Below are 12,649 nucleotides of genomic sequence, written 5' to 3'. Positions count from 1 at the left end.
TGGAGCAGCCGCAGTTAATGGCAAACTCATTAGCCTGTGTTATAAAATATTCAGGAATTGAAATCTGTGGTTAAACTTTCCAATTGCCAGAGAGTCTGTGCTCTGCGACTTTATGTCACTACATCGATCCGCGATCTGTGATCCGCGATCCGTGATCCGTGATCAACACCTACAATTTTACCATGCTAGTGTCGCTACTTGGCCATGTAGACGATTTGGCCTAAGAGTTGTTTTAGCCAAATCAGAGTCAAGCGCTTAAAACGCTTCTTATAAGGGTAGCGCCCTAAGTGGCAGCCATCTACGTATCTTGTTATACTTGTGAGTCTTTTGTCGTTACTCATAGACCACCAAATCAAGCCAAAGGCTTTGTTGGCCCCACACCTTAGTAATGCCCATTAAATGGAGCGGATGAAGGTATATAGGGTTGGCACAAAATAAGAAATCTTTATCTCTTTCGGTTCTATAAAATGAATTTTTGCTTATAAAGCCTTGATTTGTTATTCTGAAAATATTAAGTGCAGTGAGCATTTTCAGTTTTTTGGTTAGTAGCTTGGCATGCCCTCTTATATTTTTTAAAGGTGAATCAACAGACCAAAAAATTAAACACAAATTCTACAAATAAATTCTTTATTCTTTGCTTTGCTGACATTTAAAATAGGAAAATATATACATATATATATATATATATATATATACAGATATAAAGCAATTAAAATGAAAGGCTGATGAGAAATTGCGTTCTTTAATTATAGCGCCTTTCTGTACATCACTAAGAATACTTTACTTTATTTTCTGTTTTGCAAGAATCTCAGAGGGTATCTCCACTTCGTTGCCACTATCCACAAGTAACTTCTGCTGTTTTTCAGTTGCGGTACGTTTAATTTTTAGAGCCGAACAGTTTCAGCTGGCAGCCAGCAGCAGTAAAGTCGTTCAGCTTGAAAGTCCAATTCACTCGCCTAATTGCAATAACCAAAAGTAATTATTCGAGCAGCTAGCAAAGTGAAATTAGTCGAAGATCGGTGGTGTGCACACGAGAGTGTGTCAGTGCCGGCAGTGGAGCATAAAGTGCCAGTGATAATTTGCCTAAGTAACTGTTAAACAGTAGATTATATCTAAATGATATGTATATGTATTCTCAATCTTCGATCCACTTCAGATGGAGAGCACCTGCGAGGGCCACTGCCAGAGTCTGCAGGATCTGCTGGAGCAGTCTGCCCAGCAACTGGAGGATCGGGACAAGCGCTGTCTGCAACAATTGCTGCAGTGCGTCCAGCAACTGGACCTCGATGCCATGATGCCAGGCGATCAGGTGTGTATAAGCCCTATTAGCATTGAGCTAATTTTACTTGACGTTTAAAACTGATTGTGAACCCGACTATAAGTTTTGTTTGAAAGTCACCTCATACTCCCCATCTTTAAGTATAAATCATGCTTCATTATCATGACTACCTTAGTAATGTCTGTCAGTTAATCGTAGGAAACACAACGTAGACATATACAATCTATATAGATACCGATATTAAACTTCTTCCTTTTCCTTTAGTTGTTATAACCAGCTTAATGCAAATTTCGGACTAAGAAAAATCGCTTAAATTAAAGTTTTGTTTATATTTTTTGCTATACAGAACCGGACGGAAACTCCGCGGAGGCACAACCCAACCCAAAGTCACAACAGTCACAATCACAATCACAGGATCGTTGCCACTGTTCAGCCGTATAGTAACTGTGCCACGCCCACCACTCCGCCCACGCCCAGCAAGAGGCACTGCAGCCAGGTGAGCTCGTGGCAGAGCAGCAGTCTGAGCGAAAGTGGAGTGTTCGTGGAGTGCGACCTGCCCTCGAATCCAGTGAGCCATCCGCATCTGCAGTTCTACCAGGAGCGATTGGAGCAACTGGAGGGCAAGTTACTGATCTACGAGAGCAGTGGTGAGACGCAGGCCCGCCACTTGGCCCAGAGATTGCAGAGGGAGCTGCAGCTGGAGAAGGATCTCAAGGAGCTGGGCGACCGGGTGGAGCTGCTAATCGATCAGAACGCCCAATTGGAGGAGGCCAAGTGCGAGTTCGAGGAGGCGGAGAACGACACGCGACTCCATCTGCAGCGCAACGAGGTGGAATTGGAAATACTTCGCCAGCGCAACGTGGAGTTGGAATTCGGCAAGGAGGCGTTGGGCGCCAAGTATCAGGATTGCAGGGCAGAGGTACTCATTCTGCGAGAGGACCTCGTGGCAGCAGAAACCCAGTTGGAGCACCTCCAAACGGAACGAAAGCAGGCCAGAAAGGAGTTGCAAGATCTGCGAAGATCACTGCCTTGGCTGCTGATCGGTCGTTTGTTATCGTTGGCCAAAATGGGCAACAGCATTTCGTCGCCGGAGGCCAGTCCTCGACTCTCCTCGGGCTATGATTCTGCCCTGCCAGGAGGTCTGGAGTCCAATGCCAAACTGCACACAGAGCACTTTGCGGGATATGCCGAACCGGGCGAGGGTCGTGAGATCAATTACCTTAAGGAAGAGGTCAAGAGCCTGCGAAGCCAGCTGAAAGAGCTGAATGCGCGCCACTATGAGGCCATGGAGACGGCCGATTCCCACTGGGTGGATCTGGAACAGCAGTACAAGGAGCGCGAAGAGGCCTACCAATCGAAGGAGGCCAGTCTCAAGCAGAAGATAGCCCAGCTGCAGGACTGCCTGAGGGAGGATTCCCGGGCGGCCAGCGAAAAGATCCTGCAGCTGGAGGAGGGCGAACAGGCGTTGAAAACCTGCCTGGTTCGGATGACCAAGGAGCATAGGGATCTGCTAACCGAGAATCACACTTTGCAATCCAGCATGGAGAGCGTGATGGCCAAGATGGAAATGGAGGCGGAGCACAAGATGCCCCTGACGGAGGCACTGGAAAACGAGAGGCGAAGGTGTCAGGCCCTCTTGGATGACCTGAGCTTTGCCAAGAAGGTGCAACAAAACACCGAGGATCAGCTGAGACAGGAGACGGATGCCCTGCGCACCCAGATCTTCGACATCAAGAAGGAGTACCTGCACATCGAGGTGACCAACAGCGAGCTGAAGGAGGAGGTGGGCACGCTGGAGAACAAGATCCGCCAGATGGAGACGCAGATGAGGGACTCAGAGGAGCGGGCCCGCTGTCTGGAGGACGAGCTGCGCACCAAGGACGAGCAGTGCCAGCTCATGGAGCGCAAGCTGGGCGTCATGCCCGAGGGTTACAGTCTGGCCGATGAGCTCTACGACAGTCCTGCCAAGCGGGTCAAAAAGGACAAAGTGCCGAGTCTGCAGGCCGCCAGCCAAGGATTGGGCGTGGCCCTGCTCGACCTGGAGGTGAGTCGGTTAGCCATAATATACTGCAGTGAATCCTTATCCTCTTAACCTTTGGTTACAGGGCCGTGACTTCGATCTGCCCCTCCACAAGGACTTCCAGGCCATCGCCTGCAGCGTGAAGCATCTGGCGGATACCCTGCTCTCCCAGAGTCCGTCCGAGGTGAGTCTAGTCAAGAGCCCGGAATCCGAAGGCACCAGCTGGGCCACGGCCCTGGATGCCTCATCAGCTAGGTTAAGTGGGTCAGGACTACCGACTGTAACAAGTCGAGAAAGTCAAGAAGGTCAAGCAAGTCCAGAAGGTCAAGAAAGTCAGGCAGGTCAAGAAATTCAGGAAGGTCAAGAAAGTCAGGAAGGTCAGCAAAGTCAGTCCATTCAAGAAAGTCCACAAGGTCAAGAAGGTTTTGCAAGTGAACCCCTTCTAAGTAGCAAGAAATCTAGTTGTGTAAGTGTCCAGGCATCCACAACCCGGCCAAAGGGCTTTAAAGTGGGCCGATATGCCCAAAAATCTCGGCGATCAAGAGGCGGAGCTGATAGTCGTACGAATCTGAAAGTCGTCAAGTCACCAGATGACGAAAAGGAAAATATTTCCGAGGTGCCCTCTTCCTTACGGCAACTTGTCAACGAAGGTGATCATGTGGAACCCGAGAAGCAGGGCAAAAAGCCGAAAACAAAGGATAAGAAGGACAAGAAGGAGGAGCAGTCAAGTCCCCTTCGCCATAAGCGATCCATGTTAAGGCGCTTTATCTTCAGGCGCATCTACCGTGCTCGCGCGAGATCTGCAAATCAATTTCCGCTCCAGCAGAGCCTCTCCTGCAACAGTTTCCATTCGGTGTTGTCGGTTCACACGGTTCATTCGGCCACGTCGGGTATCTCCCTATTCTCCCTGCATGCCGAGGTGGTCAATCTGGATTGGGAATCACTGGCCAGCGGGTCTTTTACCCAAACAGAAGACCCGAAAAGTATGGAAGAGGAGATCCAGACCACGACGGACTGCTGTGAACAGGAGACCCAAGTTCAACCGGCATCCGTCGAGTGCGGAATCCAAGTGGATGTGGGCGTGGAGCAGCGATTGCTGCTTATGCCGCTGCGAACCCGTTGCTTCGTTGATCTCCTTCAGGATGCCGTCAATGGGTACTTCGATGTGTCCGCCTTCCGGACACGTCTTCTCCACCTGTGGGAGGATGGGGAGGACTTCCGTGAGCAGCTGGAATTCCTGCAGGACATGTGGACGGAGAAGAAGAACCAGGTATCGCTAGAGAGCTACGAAGGATTTGTGGCAGCTCTGGGCTGTGTGCGGAGTTTGATGTTGGCTCTCAAACCCGCATCTTCAGCGCTGCTGAACCAGATCGAGCAGCGTATCCATGCTCGACTCGTGCTCTTCCACAACCAGAAGATGGAGTCGGAGTTCTGCTGCACCATCTACATTCCCGTAGAGCGAAGCAACACCATGATGTTCAGGGCTCCCAAATGAATGCCCCTTTTTAAGGTCTCAATAACGATGTAAATACTCCATAATTACTCCATAACTACTCCATAAATACTATAAATGTAAATTATCAAGTGACTACTTATTACTTGTGTTCTAATGAGTAGTCTGACATGTTAAAAAAACTTAGGTTAATCTATGTTACTACTACATAACTACTATAGGTATAATTACCAAGAAAAAACTGGTTATTTTTTGGTTTTTATGAGTGGTGCCAAATGTTAGATCTTTAGTTAGACCTTTGAATTGGTTTACGGAAAGTCTTGTTCTGTGCGCAATTACTATAAAGTTTCAGATGGTTATTTACTTTTTAGAGATTTCCTAGATCTGTAGTGCCTTGAACTTAGTTTCCCTTTGCATAATCACTTCTTATTTCGATTGAGTAAGTTCTTTCCCAGATTTTTCCAAATTTTTTATTGATTACGCATTATGTTTGGCGGTAACGATGATGTAGATACTTTCTACGATTGCCGAAGTGACGAAGAGGGTTCGCCGGAATTGGTTGTGGGTGGTGGTGATGAAGTTATCTGCAAACAGGCTCCCCGATTTGATGATCCCGTGGAGATTCGGGCCGTGCTGGAACGAGCAGCCATTGCCACACAGCGGCTTTTAAGGTGCTATGGCGGCACCGATTATTGCGTGCCCCCTCGTCCAACGATGACCCGGTTCTACCCGGCCACCCTGGAGGTCAGTGCCCGTCTCCACACCGATGACAAGTGTCCGTGTCCCAAGGACAGGCAATGCAAGTTGATTGGCGACCCGGTGACCCTCAAGCTTCCCATCGAACTGAATCCGGAGAGCGGCCAGGTCAAGGTGAACATCTTCCAGCCGAAGTCAATTGGCACCTTCTGCGGCTGCAATGAACCCAAAAATCAGAGCAGACCCAAGAGCAGGAGGTCCAGTGTGCGATGGAGCACCCAGGAGCAGGTTTGCTCCAATGGCCAGGAGCCGAATCAAAGCGAATCAAAGTGAATTCAACTGATTGCAACTACCATTCCATGTCCTCAAAGTGATTGCTTCTCTTGAAAATTTATTACCCATTAAATTGAACAATGTTTAGTAAAAATTTTTGGGTTTTTTTCTACAACATTAGGCAGTTTTGCCATTTTGGTCATATTTTAGAAATTACTTTTGTATAAGACCAATTAGCGAACTGCCAGAAATTAAATCAAAACTAGTATTTTCGACAAAAGTTATTGAAGAGATTGTCAAAATGTGGAGTGCAATAGCTCGTTGGGCTCGTAATAAAATTGTCAATCCAAAAGCCGGAAAACTTTTGTATTTCAATTAATTTTCGAAAAAATAATGACTTAAAAAAAAGCAAAACCTTAAAAAATAAATGGTTTAGGAATCGCTTGGATGACACTAGCTGTATGAAAGTATGTGTCGTTGGGCAGTGAGTCCTATTTATAGCCATTTTACAATTAGTTCGTATTTTAGTGAAAATAAAATGCTAGATTTAACATTTTAAAAGAAACCTCGCAATGTTAATTTCCTATTGTAAATACTTAAAAATCATAAGTCAAAAATGTTTTTTAAGTGAAATCATAGGAGCTGCTTGTCATACCAAAGTAAACCAATCCCAAATGTCACCTTTTCGGTCCGTCTGGATTTAGTAATTTAGGCCCACTCGAGCAGGCAATACACAATTAAAAATTGAGAGTTCTAGACTTTGTTTGGGCAGAACAGTTCGAGCCGTTCAAACGTTATGGACGAGGACCTCGCCAATACGCCCGCCGATCCGAGCATAAATAGAAGTGACTTTACTCGTGGGGGTCGCTTCGTCAGCCAAAACACCATCACATTGTCCCGCGGAATGGACTCCACCCGACTGCTCTTCATGGGCGACCACTTCCAGCAACAGCCTAGTGAGCAGGACATCTTCTTCGATTGCCTTAGCCCGGCAGAGGATTCGCCGCGGGAGGGCCGCAGTGCCACCAGTCGTTGCAAGTTCGACGATCCGGCTGCAATTCGGGAGGCCCTGGAACGGGCGGCCAATGCCACCCAGATGCTGCTCAAGAACTTCGACAATTCCGGCGGCTGGAATCGCCCGTGTGCCGTCACCCTGGAGCTGACTGCTCGACTGGTGGATCCGAAAAAGAGTCGCGTGGGATGTCCGCTGCACGGCAAGCCCGTCACTGTCCAGATGCCGCTGGAGTTCAATCCGCAGAGCGGCAAGATGGTCAGCTGCCAGCAGAAGCATCCCCCGCCGGCCGGCCAAAAGCATCGCAAGGAGTCCATCTGCCAGTGCCGCTCCCAGCAGCGGATGGGTCCCGCCCCAAGGGCTCCACCCCAGGCCAGCTCAGGTAAATCCGCTAGCGAACACATGCGTAACTGCGAGTCCCAGCAGCTGACCGAACGGTCCGCCGGCACGACCTACATGGGCAGCTGTGGGGACTCCACCTCGCAGTACTACCGCTGCACCAACGCCACCTGTGGCCATCGGTACGATCGGGAGACGCGGGAGGTGATCTCCATATGCTACCTGCCACTGCCGCTGCCGGAACCCGAACCCGAACCGGAGCCACAGCCAGAGCCACTGCCTCCGCTTACACCGGTTGAGGAATCGCTGGAGGATCTGGAGGCCGGGGAGGGCAACAAGGATCACTTGAAGATCTATGCGCCAGAGGCCGAACAGGAGTACCGCACCGAGGAGTCGGATGACATGCTGTCCAGTGAGTCGGAGGTACCAGCTCCACCTCCGGAAGATCAACCGAGGACCAGCAAACGATACTACATGGCCCGGCCACAGAACAAGGAGTTCTCCAACTGCTCACCCTGCCGCTTCGATCCCAGTCCCATCATGGACGAGGATGGCAACGTGTTCTGTCCCGGCAACTGTGGCTGCTGCATGTGTCCGTGGCGGAAGCGCTCCTTTGCCCAGAACCAGGAGCACGTCAACGTCAAGGTCTGCCGCTGCGTTCAGCGCGGCACCATCTTCACCAAGTTCGAGGATCGGGAGGTCTGCAGCCAGGCCTCCTACTTTGACTTTTGTCCGTGCCGGGAAAAGGCCGAGGCCAAGTTCCTGGAGCTCTACCATGCCGAGATGTGGTCCCAGCCGGAGTTAACCCGCGGACGCGAGATCCAACTCACTGAGATCAAGGAACTGCTCGTACCCCCGAATCACCCATCCCAATAAAATGTGTTTGCTTGCCCATCGAATCAAATCGAATCGAGTCGTGTGTGTTCTAACCGGGGAATCGGGCCGAAGCGGTTTTCGGTATCGGTTCGGTAGCGGTTATAGCGCTCATCCTTGTGAGCCTTAACCGCAACAGTATCGTAAGCGACGTCGGCTTCTTAAACTACTTTTACAACTTAGCTTAAACTTTTTCTAGGTTTTTGAAATTACCTATTTTTCATTTTATACAATTATTTTTAATTAATATACATCTTTAAATAGTCGAAAATTTTAACAATATTATGTTTCAGGCTGAAAAACAGTTGGTTTTCAGTTTAAATCGTATATTTTATTTTATAACTTAGGTATTGTTAATTAAAATTAAAGTCGCATTCGATCTAATGATATATTATAGTTTTTTGAATGTATAGTGTTGGTTGATTTTTGTCACTTTATTTTAGTGGTTAAGACGCAATGATTCGATATGTCGATGGTCTAGCAGTTACGATTCAAATTTTAATATGGGGACGAAGCAAAAAAGGAAATATTAGGCAAAATGTTTGCAAACAAATATTAAGCAATATTAGTAATTTTTAGTATTGAAATGGAAAAGTAATAATAAGTATAACATTGGCTAAAAATAATATAATAAACATGAATCGCAGCTCAACAGGTTCAATATGCAAAGCAAGTTCTTGGGAATCCACCATTTCAGACAATCCCTAATCCATCATTGCTCTGACTTCTCCCTCTTTTTTTTCTCACCCATAGAATGCCCGGCTCTGATGTACATGCAGCATGAGCGACAATCCGACGACAATGACCCCAACTCCCGCCACCAACAGACCGAGCAATCCTACCTGAAAGCCCACTCGAAGCCGTCGAAGTGGCAGTCCCAGCCATCTGACATCGAGGATCCCCATGCCAAGCCCTCGCAGACGGAGGCCTCCTATCTGCGGAAGCACCACACACCCAAGTACCCTGCATCTGAGCCAGAATCGAAGTTGGAGAAGGATGAGGAGGAGGAGGAGGAGGGGCAGGGGCCAACCTGCTCGTGCAAGGCCAAGAGATCAAAGTCCGCCGATCCGCCAGCGGTTAAGGCCCACGTGTGCCAGTGCCACCAGGAATCCCTTCCCTGTGGCGTGAGTCGCGATGACAAACTGCCAAGCCATAAAGTGCCCTGCTCAGTGAGGACTTCGGTGACGGAACAAAGTGCTGGCACCTCTTTCAAGAGTGCCCTGACAGCCTGCACCAAGGAGCTCCTCGATCCCTGCACCTGTGGCTCCAGTCCGCCCTATTGGGCCAATCAGAGCAATGTGGTGAGTGCCCCATCGTATAGCAGGGCCTTGGGTCCCACCGGATCCTCGTTAAAAACCAACTTCACCCTGACTTCCGATGGCAACAAAGTCAAAAGCAAACACTCGCGTTCCAAGAGCCTATCCAGTATGCCCGATAAGTCGCATCCACCGAATCAAAGTGGCGTGACTTGGTTGTCTGCCCTCAAGGATCCGGAGATTGAAGTTGAAGTCAGTCCCATTGAACAGCCTGCCAGAGCTCCCTGTATATGCAATGCCACGCAGACGTCTAAGGTGCCCTCGATGGTGTCCTATCCACCGAGCCAGGCGGCGAACTATCGCAGCTTGTCAAGTGGACATCCATGCAATCAACCCTCCTTTGGAGCGGATACCGAGACCTCGGCCACCACGCGATCCCAGTCGATTGTGGGCAAGATCACCTGCCTGTGTGCCTCGGAACAGCAGTCCACCAAGGGCTTTGTGTCCACCCTGGCCGATGCTCCATCCCATCCGAAGGATCAAGAAGAGAATCACGAGAGCAACTTGCAGCCCTGTGCCTCCGCCAGGATCCAACATCCATCCGGCTTCTCCCAGTTCGAGGAGTTCCAGACATCCCAATGTGGCCCCAGTAACTCTTTCCGTTCTAGGAAAGTGAGCCTCAAATCGCATGAAAAGTTCTGTGACTGCGACAAGTCCTCCGAATCCGATTCCAGTCCCATCCAGACCAGTCTGCACACCCACAGAAGTCTCTCTGGCGGCAGTTGCCTGTGCAATGGCGATGATCCCCCGCCGGAGGATCTCTCAAAGGCACCGTGTGTTAACAGGGAATGCCAGTGCTACCTGCAGGATGATATGCCAGAAATGCTGAGTGCCCAGGAGGGCTCGGGTTTTCAGACACCACTAGATCCCTGTGGAAATATAAGTAACCCATGCAGCACGCGAAAACAGCGCATTCTTGAGCTGATGGAGAAGCTTACAAGTCCTAGCTGCGATTGCGGCGTATCTCGTCCCTGTATGATACATCAGCTCTTCCGGGAACTCACGCTTCTCCTAAGATCCGAAAAGGAAACTGCAGTTGCACCGGAGGACGAACCATCGCCGCCTTGTCTGCAATTCGATGAGTGCTGTAAGGCTGAACATGACCGGAGGGGTGAAGAGGAGGAGCCCGGCGAGAAACCCAAGTCGAAGAGGGAGCTCCGGCGAGTCGAGTGCTTCCATCAGCTGGAGGATTACCTGCGCAAATGCTTCCTGCCGCCAGGAGAACCGGAGATCCCCGAGACCGATATCTACGCCTTTGAATTGGACCCGGATTTCCCGCCAGATCCGGAGACCCAAAAGTGCATCATTCAGCCGTGCCACCTATCCTCAGAGCAGTTCTTCGACATCGGAGACCCACGAACTTGCTCGGGAGATGGCCTAGATGGCGATGTATTCCTCGACTGCGAGGGCGATGAGGATGAGAAAAAGGATTGTGATTGCAAGGAGGAGTCGGAACTTTGCAAGCAGTTGAAAGCATTCTTCGACAAGCAGCTGCAGGAGACGGACATCAATGTGGAGGGCAATGAGTCGGAACAGAAGGCCCACAGCATGACCCTGAAGGAGATCTGTGATGGCGCCACGACCACTGCGCCCTGCGAGAAGGAGGACAAGAGCGAGCAGATATGTCCATTCGCCGGCATGGTGTCCTGCCCTCCGTGGACCAAAGAGGAAACGGACTGGGCAGCCTATCCCTACAACATAGATCCCTGTGCCGAGCCAGAACCACCGACGCCGGCGCCGAAGATTCCCTGCACTGGTCTGCTACCCGAAGTAGCTTTGTCGCCCGAACTGAAAAACCTCTGCGAGGAGCTCCTACGCAAGGCTCTTAAGGACTGCGGACTATGTCCTGGCGGTGATGAGACGGCTCTGCACTCCTGTGAGGACACACCCGAGCCTTGCGACACATGTCCGACGGAGTGCGAGGAGGGCGATGAGGTGTGCCCGGAGGAGTGCCCGGAGGAGTGTCCCGAGGAGTGCCCGGAGGGGGCACCTGAGCAGGGATGCCTCTGCTGCCACTGCCGCGCCCTCATCTGCGACGACGAGTGCAAGACGGTTTCCAAGACCCTTCGCTCGGCCATGTGCGATCCAATCTGCGAAATGGTAAGTCAAACCTATAGGAATCCATATAATAATCCATTTTAATTCTGAACTTTAAATAACTAAAACAACATTTACTTTAGAAGGACTTTAGTGTTTTTCCAGAAATACTTTATATACTGAATATAATTTAAAAGAATCTTATTAATTTCGGTCGATTTTCATAAAATTCGTCAGTTTTGAAAATTGTGTATCTCCTTTTTCAATAAAAACAATATTACATTGCCCCCTTATCTTAACTTTTTATAATACAATTTTTTTTTTGTATTTTTCAGAAATACTTTATAGACTCGATGATCATCGATCTGCATGCCATGGACTGTGTGCTGGGGAACAAGAAGGCAAAGCCTAAGGTAGGCTATCCACTGACTAAAACCCATCACATATGCTTAATAAAATCCTCCAATGTATATATTTTCTAGGATGTCAAGGCAAATGATGCAACAAACAGGGCAGGACCGGGTGATAGTTTTCCGGTTACAATTGCAAGTGTTACCCCCTTGGGTTGCACTGCTCTTTTCGTCAGATGGGATGTGGCGGACTGTCGTGCTATTGCAGGATATGAGGTTAGAAATTGTGCTTTCCAAACACCACAAATTCCTTTCAAAACCTTTTCTGTATCTTAGATTTATGTGGATGGGCATTTGACAAACAGATTCCACAGTTTTCGGCACGAGGCCGGAGTGATAACCGATGTGGAGGTGACGTGTCCCCACCAGATAGTGCTGCGTGCCCAGGCGGTGGGTCAGGAGTTTCCCGGCGAGGGAATGGGCAAGCTACCGAAGGATTGTGGCTGCCGGACGGTGGCCGTTTCTAATCCGGAATTGGCGGCCGGAGCTGAGAGGCCGTGGTCGCCCAGTGTCTACTACTATGATCCCAACCAATTCAATGCGCCGTCGGCGGGAGGCGTGCCAGAGTGCTAGTCAAAAATCATATATATACCATATATATATATATATATATATATATTTATATATATATATATCTCGAATATCATCGGATATATCACCGTTATCGGAACAAAGGAGTTAGCCGCTCCCCCACATTTTAGCTTGTACATATAGCCTAACGTATATGTAGTGTTTGTTAAGAGTTGTTTTTCTGGACGATACGAATTGAAATTATCTGTATGTAGTGCTTTACATAGTGCCTTAAGTCGTAAAGCTAGATTTTAAGCGGAGATCAATGCATTGTTAAGGAATTGAAAGCAGATGGCACCGTGTTAGTTGACAAAAACCAAATTCACTTTTAATAAATGAATCTCATTGTTAGAGATATCACAAAAAGTAAA

At 49.0% G+C, this 12,649-nt stretch overlaps 3 protein-coding genes across 7 annotated transcripts in view; all 3 read left to right on the top strand.

Moving 5' to 3' along the window:
• Positions 1-8,837, top strand: part of LOC128252240 (uncharacterized) — a 26,608-nt gene extending 17,771 nt beyond the window's left edge. For 2 of the 5 annotated variants that reach the window (XM_052979807.1, XM_052979806.1), the window contains exons 9-11: positions 1,157-1,309; positions 1,626-3,323; positions 3,385-4,862. In XM_052979807.1, coding sequence (XP_052835767.1) covers positions 1,157-1,309; positions 1,626-3,323; positions 3,385-4,794 — 3,261 coding nt within the window. In that variant the 3' untranslated portion in view covers positions 4,795-4,862. Of the gene's footprint in view, positions 1-1,156; positions 1,310-1,625; positions 3,324-3,384; positions 4,866-8,698 lie in introns of those variants that run through there. The other 3 variants (XM_052979810.1, XM_052979809.1, XM_052979808.1) reach the window with 3 other exon arrangements.
• On the top strand, positions 5,165-6,474 carry LOC128252243 (uncharacterized). The gene has a single exon (XM_052979814.1). It carries the CDS (start codon positions 5,239-5,241, stop codon positions 5,779-5,781), a length of 543 nt encoding a protein of 180 aa, XP_052835774.1. The 5' UTR covers positions 5,165-5,238; the 3' UTR covers positions 5,782-6,474.
• On the top strand, positions 6,419-12,649 carry LOC128252241 (uncharacterized). The gene is made up of 5 exons (XM_052979812.1): positions 6,419-7,115; positions 8,699-11,361; positions 11,634-11,711; positions 11,781-11,924; positions 11,985-12,649. Exons 1-5 carry the CDS (start codon positions 6,518-6,520, stop codon positions 12,279-12,281), a joined length of 3,780 nt encoding a protein of 1,259 aa, XP_052835772.1. The 5' UTR covers positions 6,419-6,517; the 3' UTR covers positions 12,282-12,649.

Source organism: Drosophila gunungcola, chromosome 3R, assembly GCF_025200985.1.
Source record: "Drosophila gunungcola strain Sukarami chromosome 3R, Dgunungcola_SK_2, whole genome shotgun sequence".
Classification (NCBI taxonomy): Eukaryota; Metazoa; Arthropoda; class Insecta; order Diptera; family Drosophilidae; genus Drosophila; species Drosophila gunungcola.
This window is presented reverse-complemented; position numbering and strand designations above follow the sequence as displayed.

Excerpts from the sequence above, each read along its gene's own strand:
- LOC128252241 (XM_052979812.1), top strand. The coding sequence starts at position 6,518 with ATGGACGAGGACCTCGCCAATACGCCCGCCGATCCGAGCATAAATAGA. Across the intron at positions 7,116-8,698 it reads TCCACCCCAGGCCAGCTCAG|AATGCCCGGCTCTGATGTAC; the intron begins GTAAATCCGCTA and ends TCTCACCCATAG. Across the intron at positions 11,712-11,780 it reads ACAAGAAGGCAAAGCCTAAG|GATGTCAAGGCAAATGATGC; the intron begins GTAGGCTATCCA and ends TATATTTTCTAG.
- LOC128252243 (XM_052979814.1), top strand. The coding sequence starts at position 5,239 with ATGTTTGGCGGTAACGATGATGTAGATACTTTCTACGATTGCCGAAGT.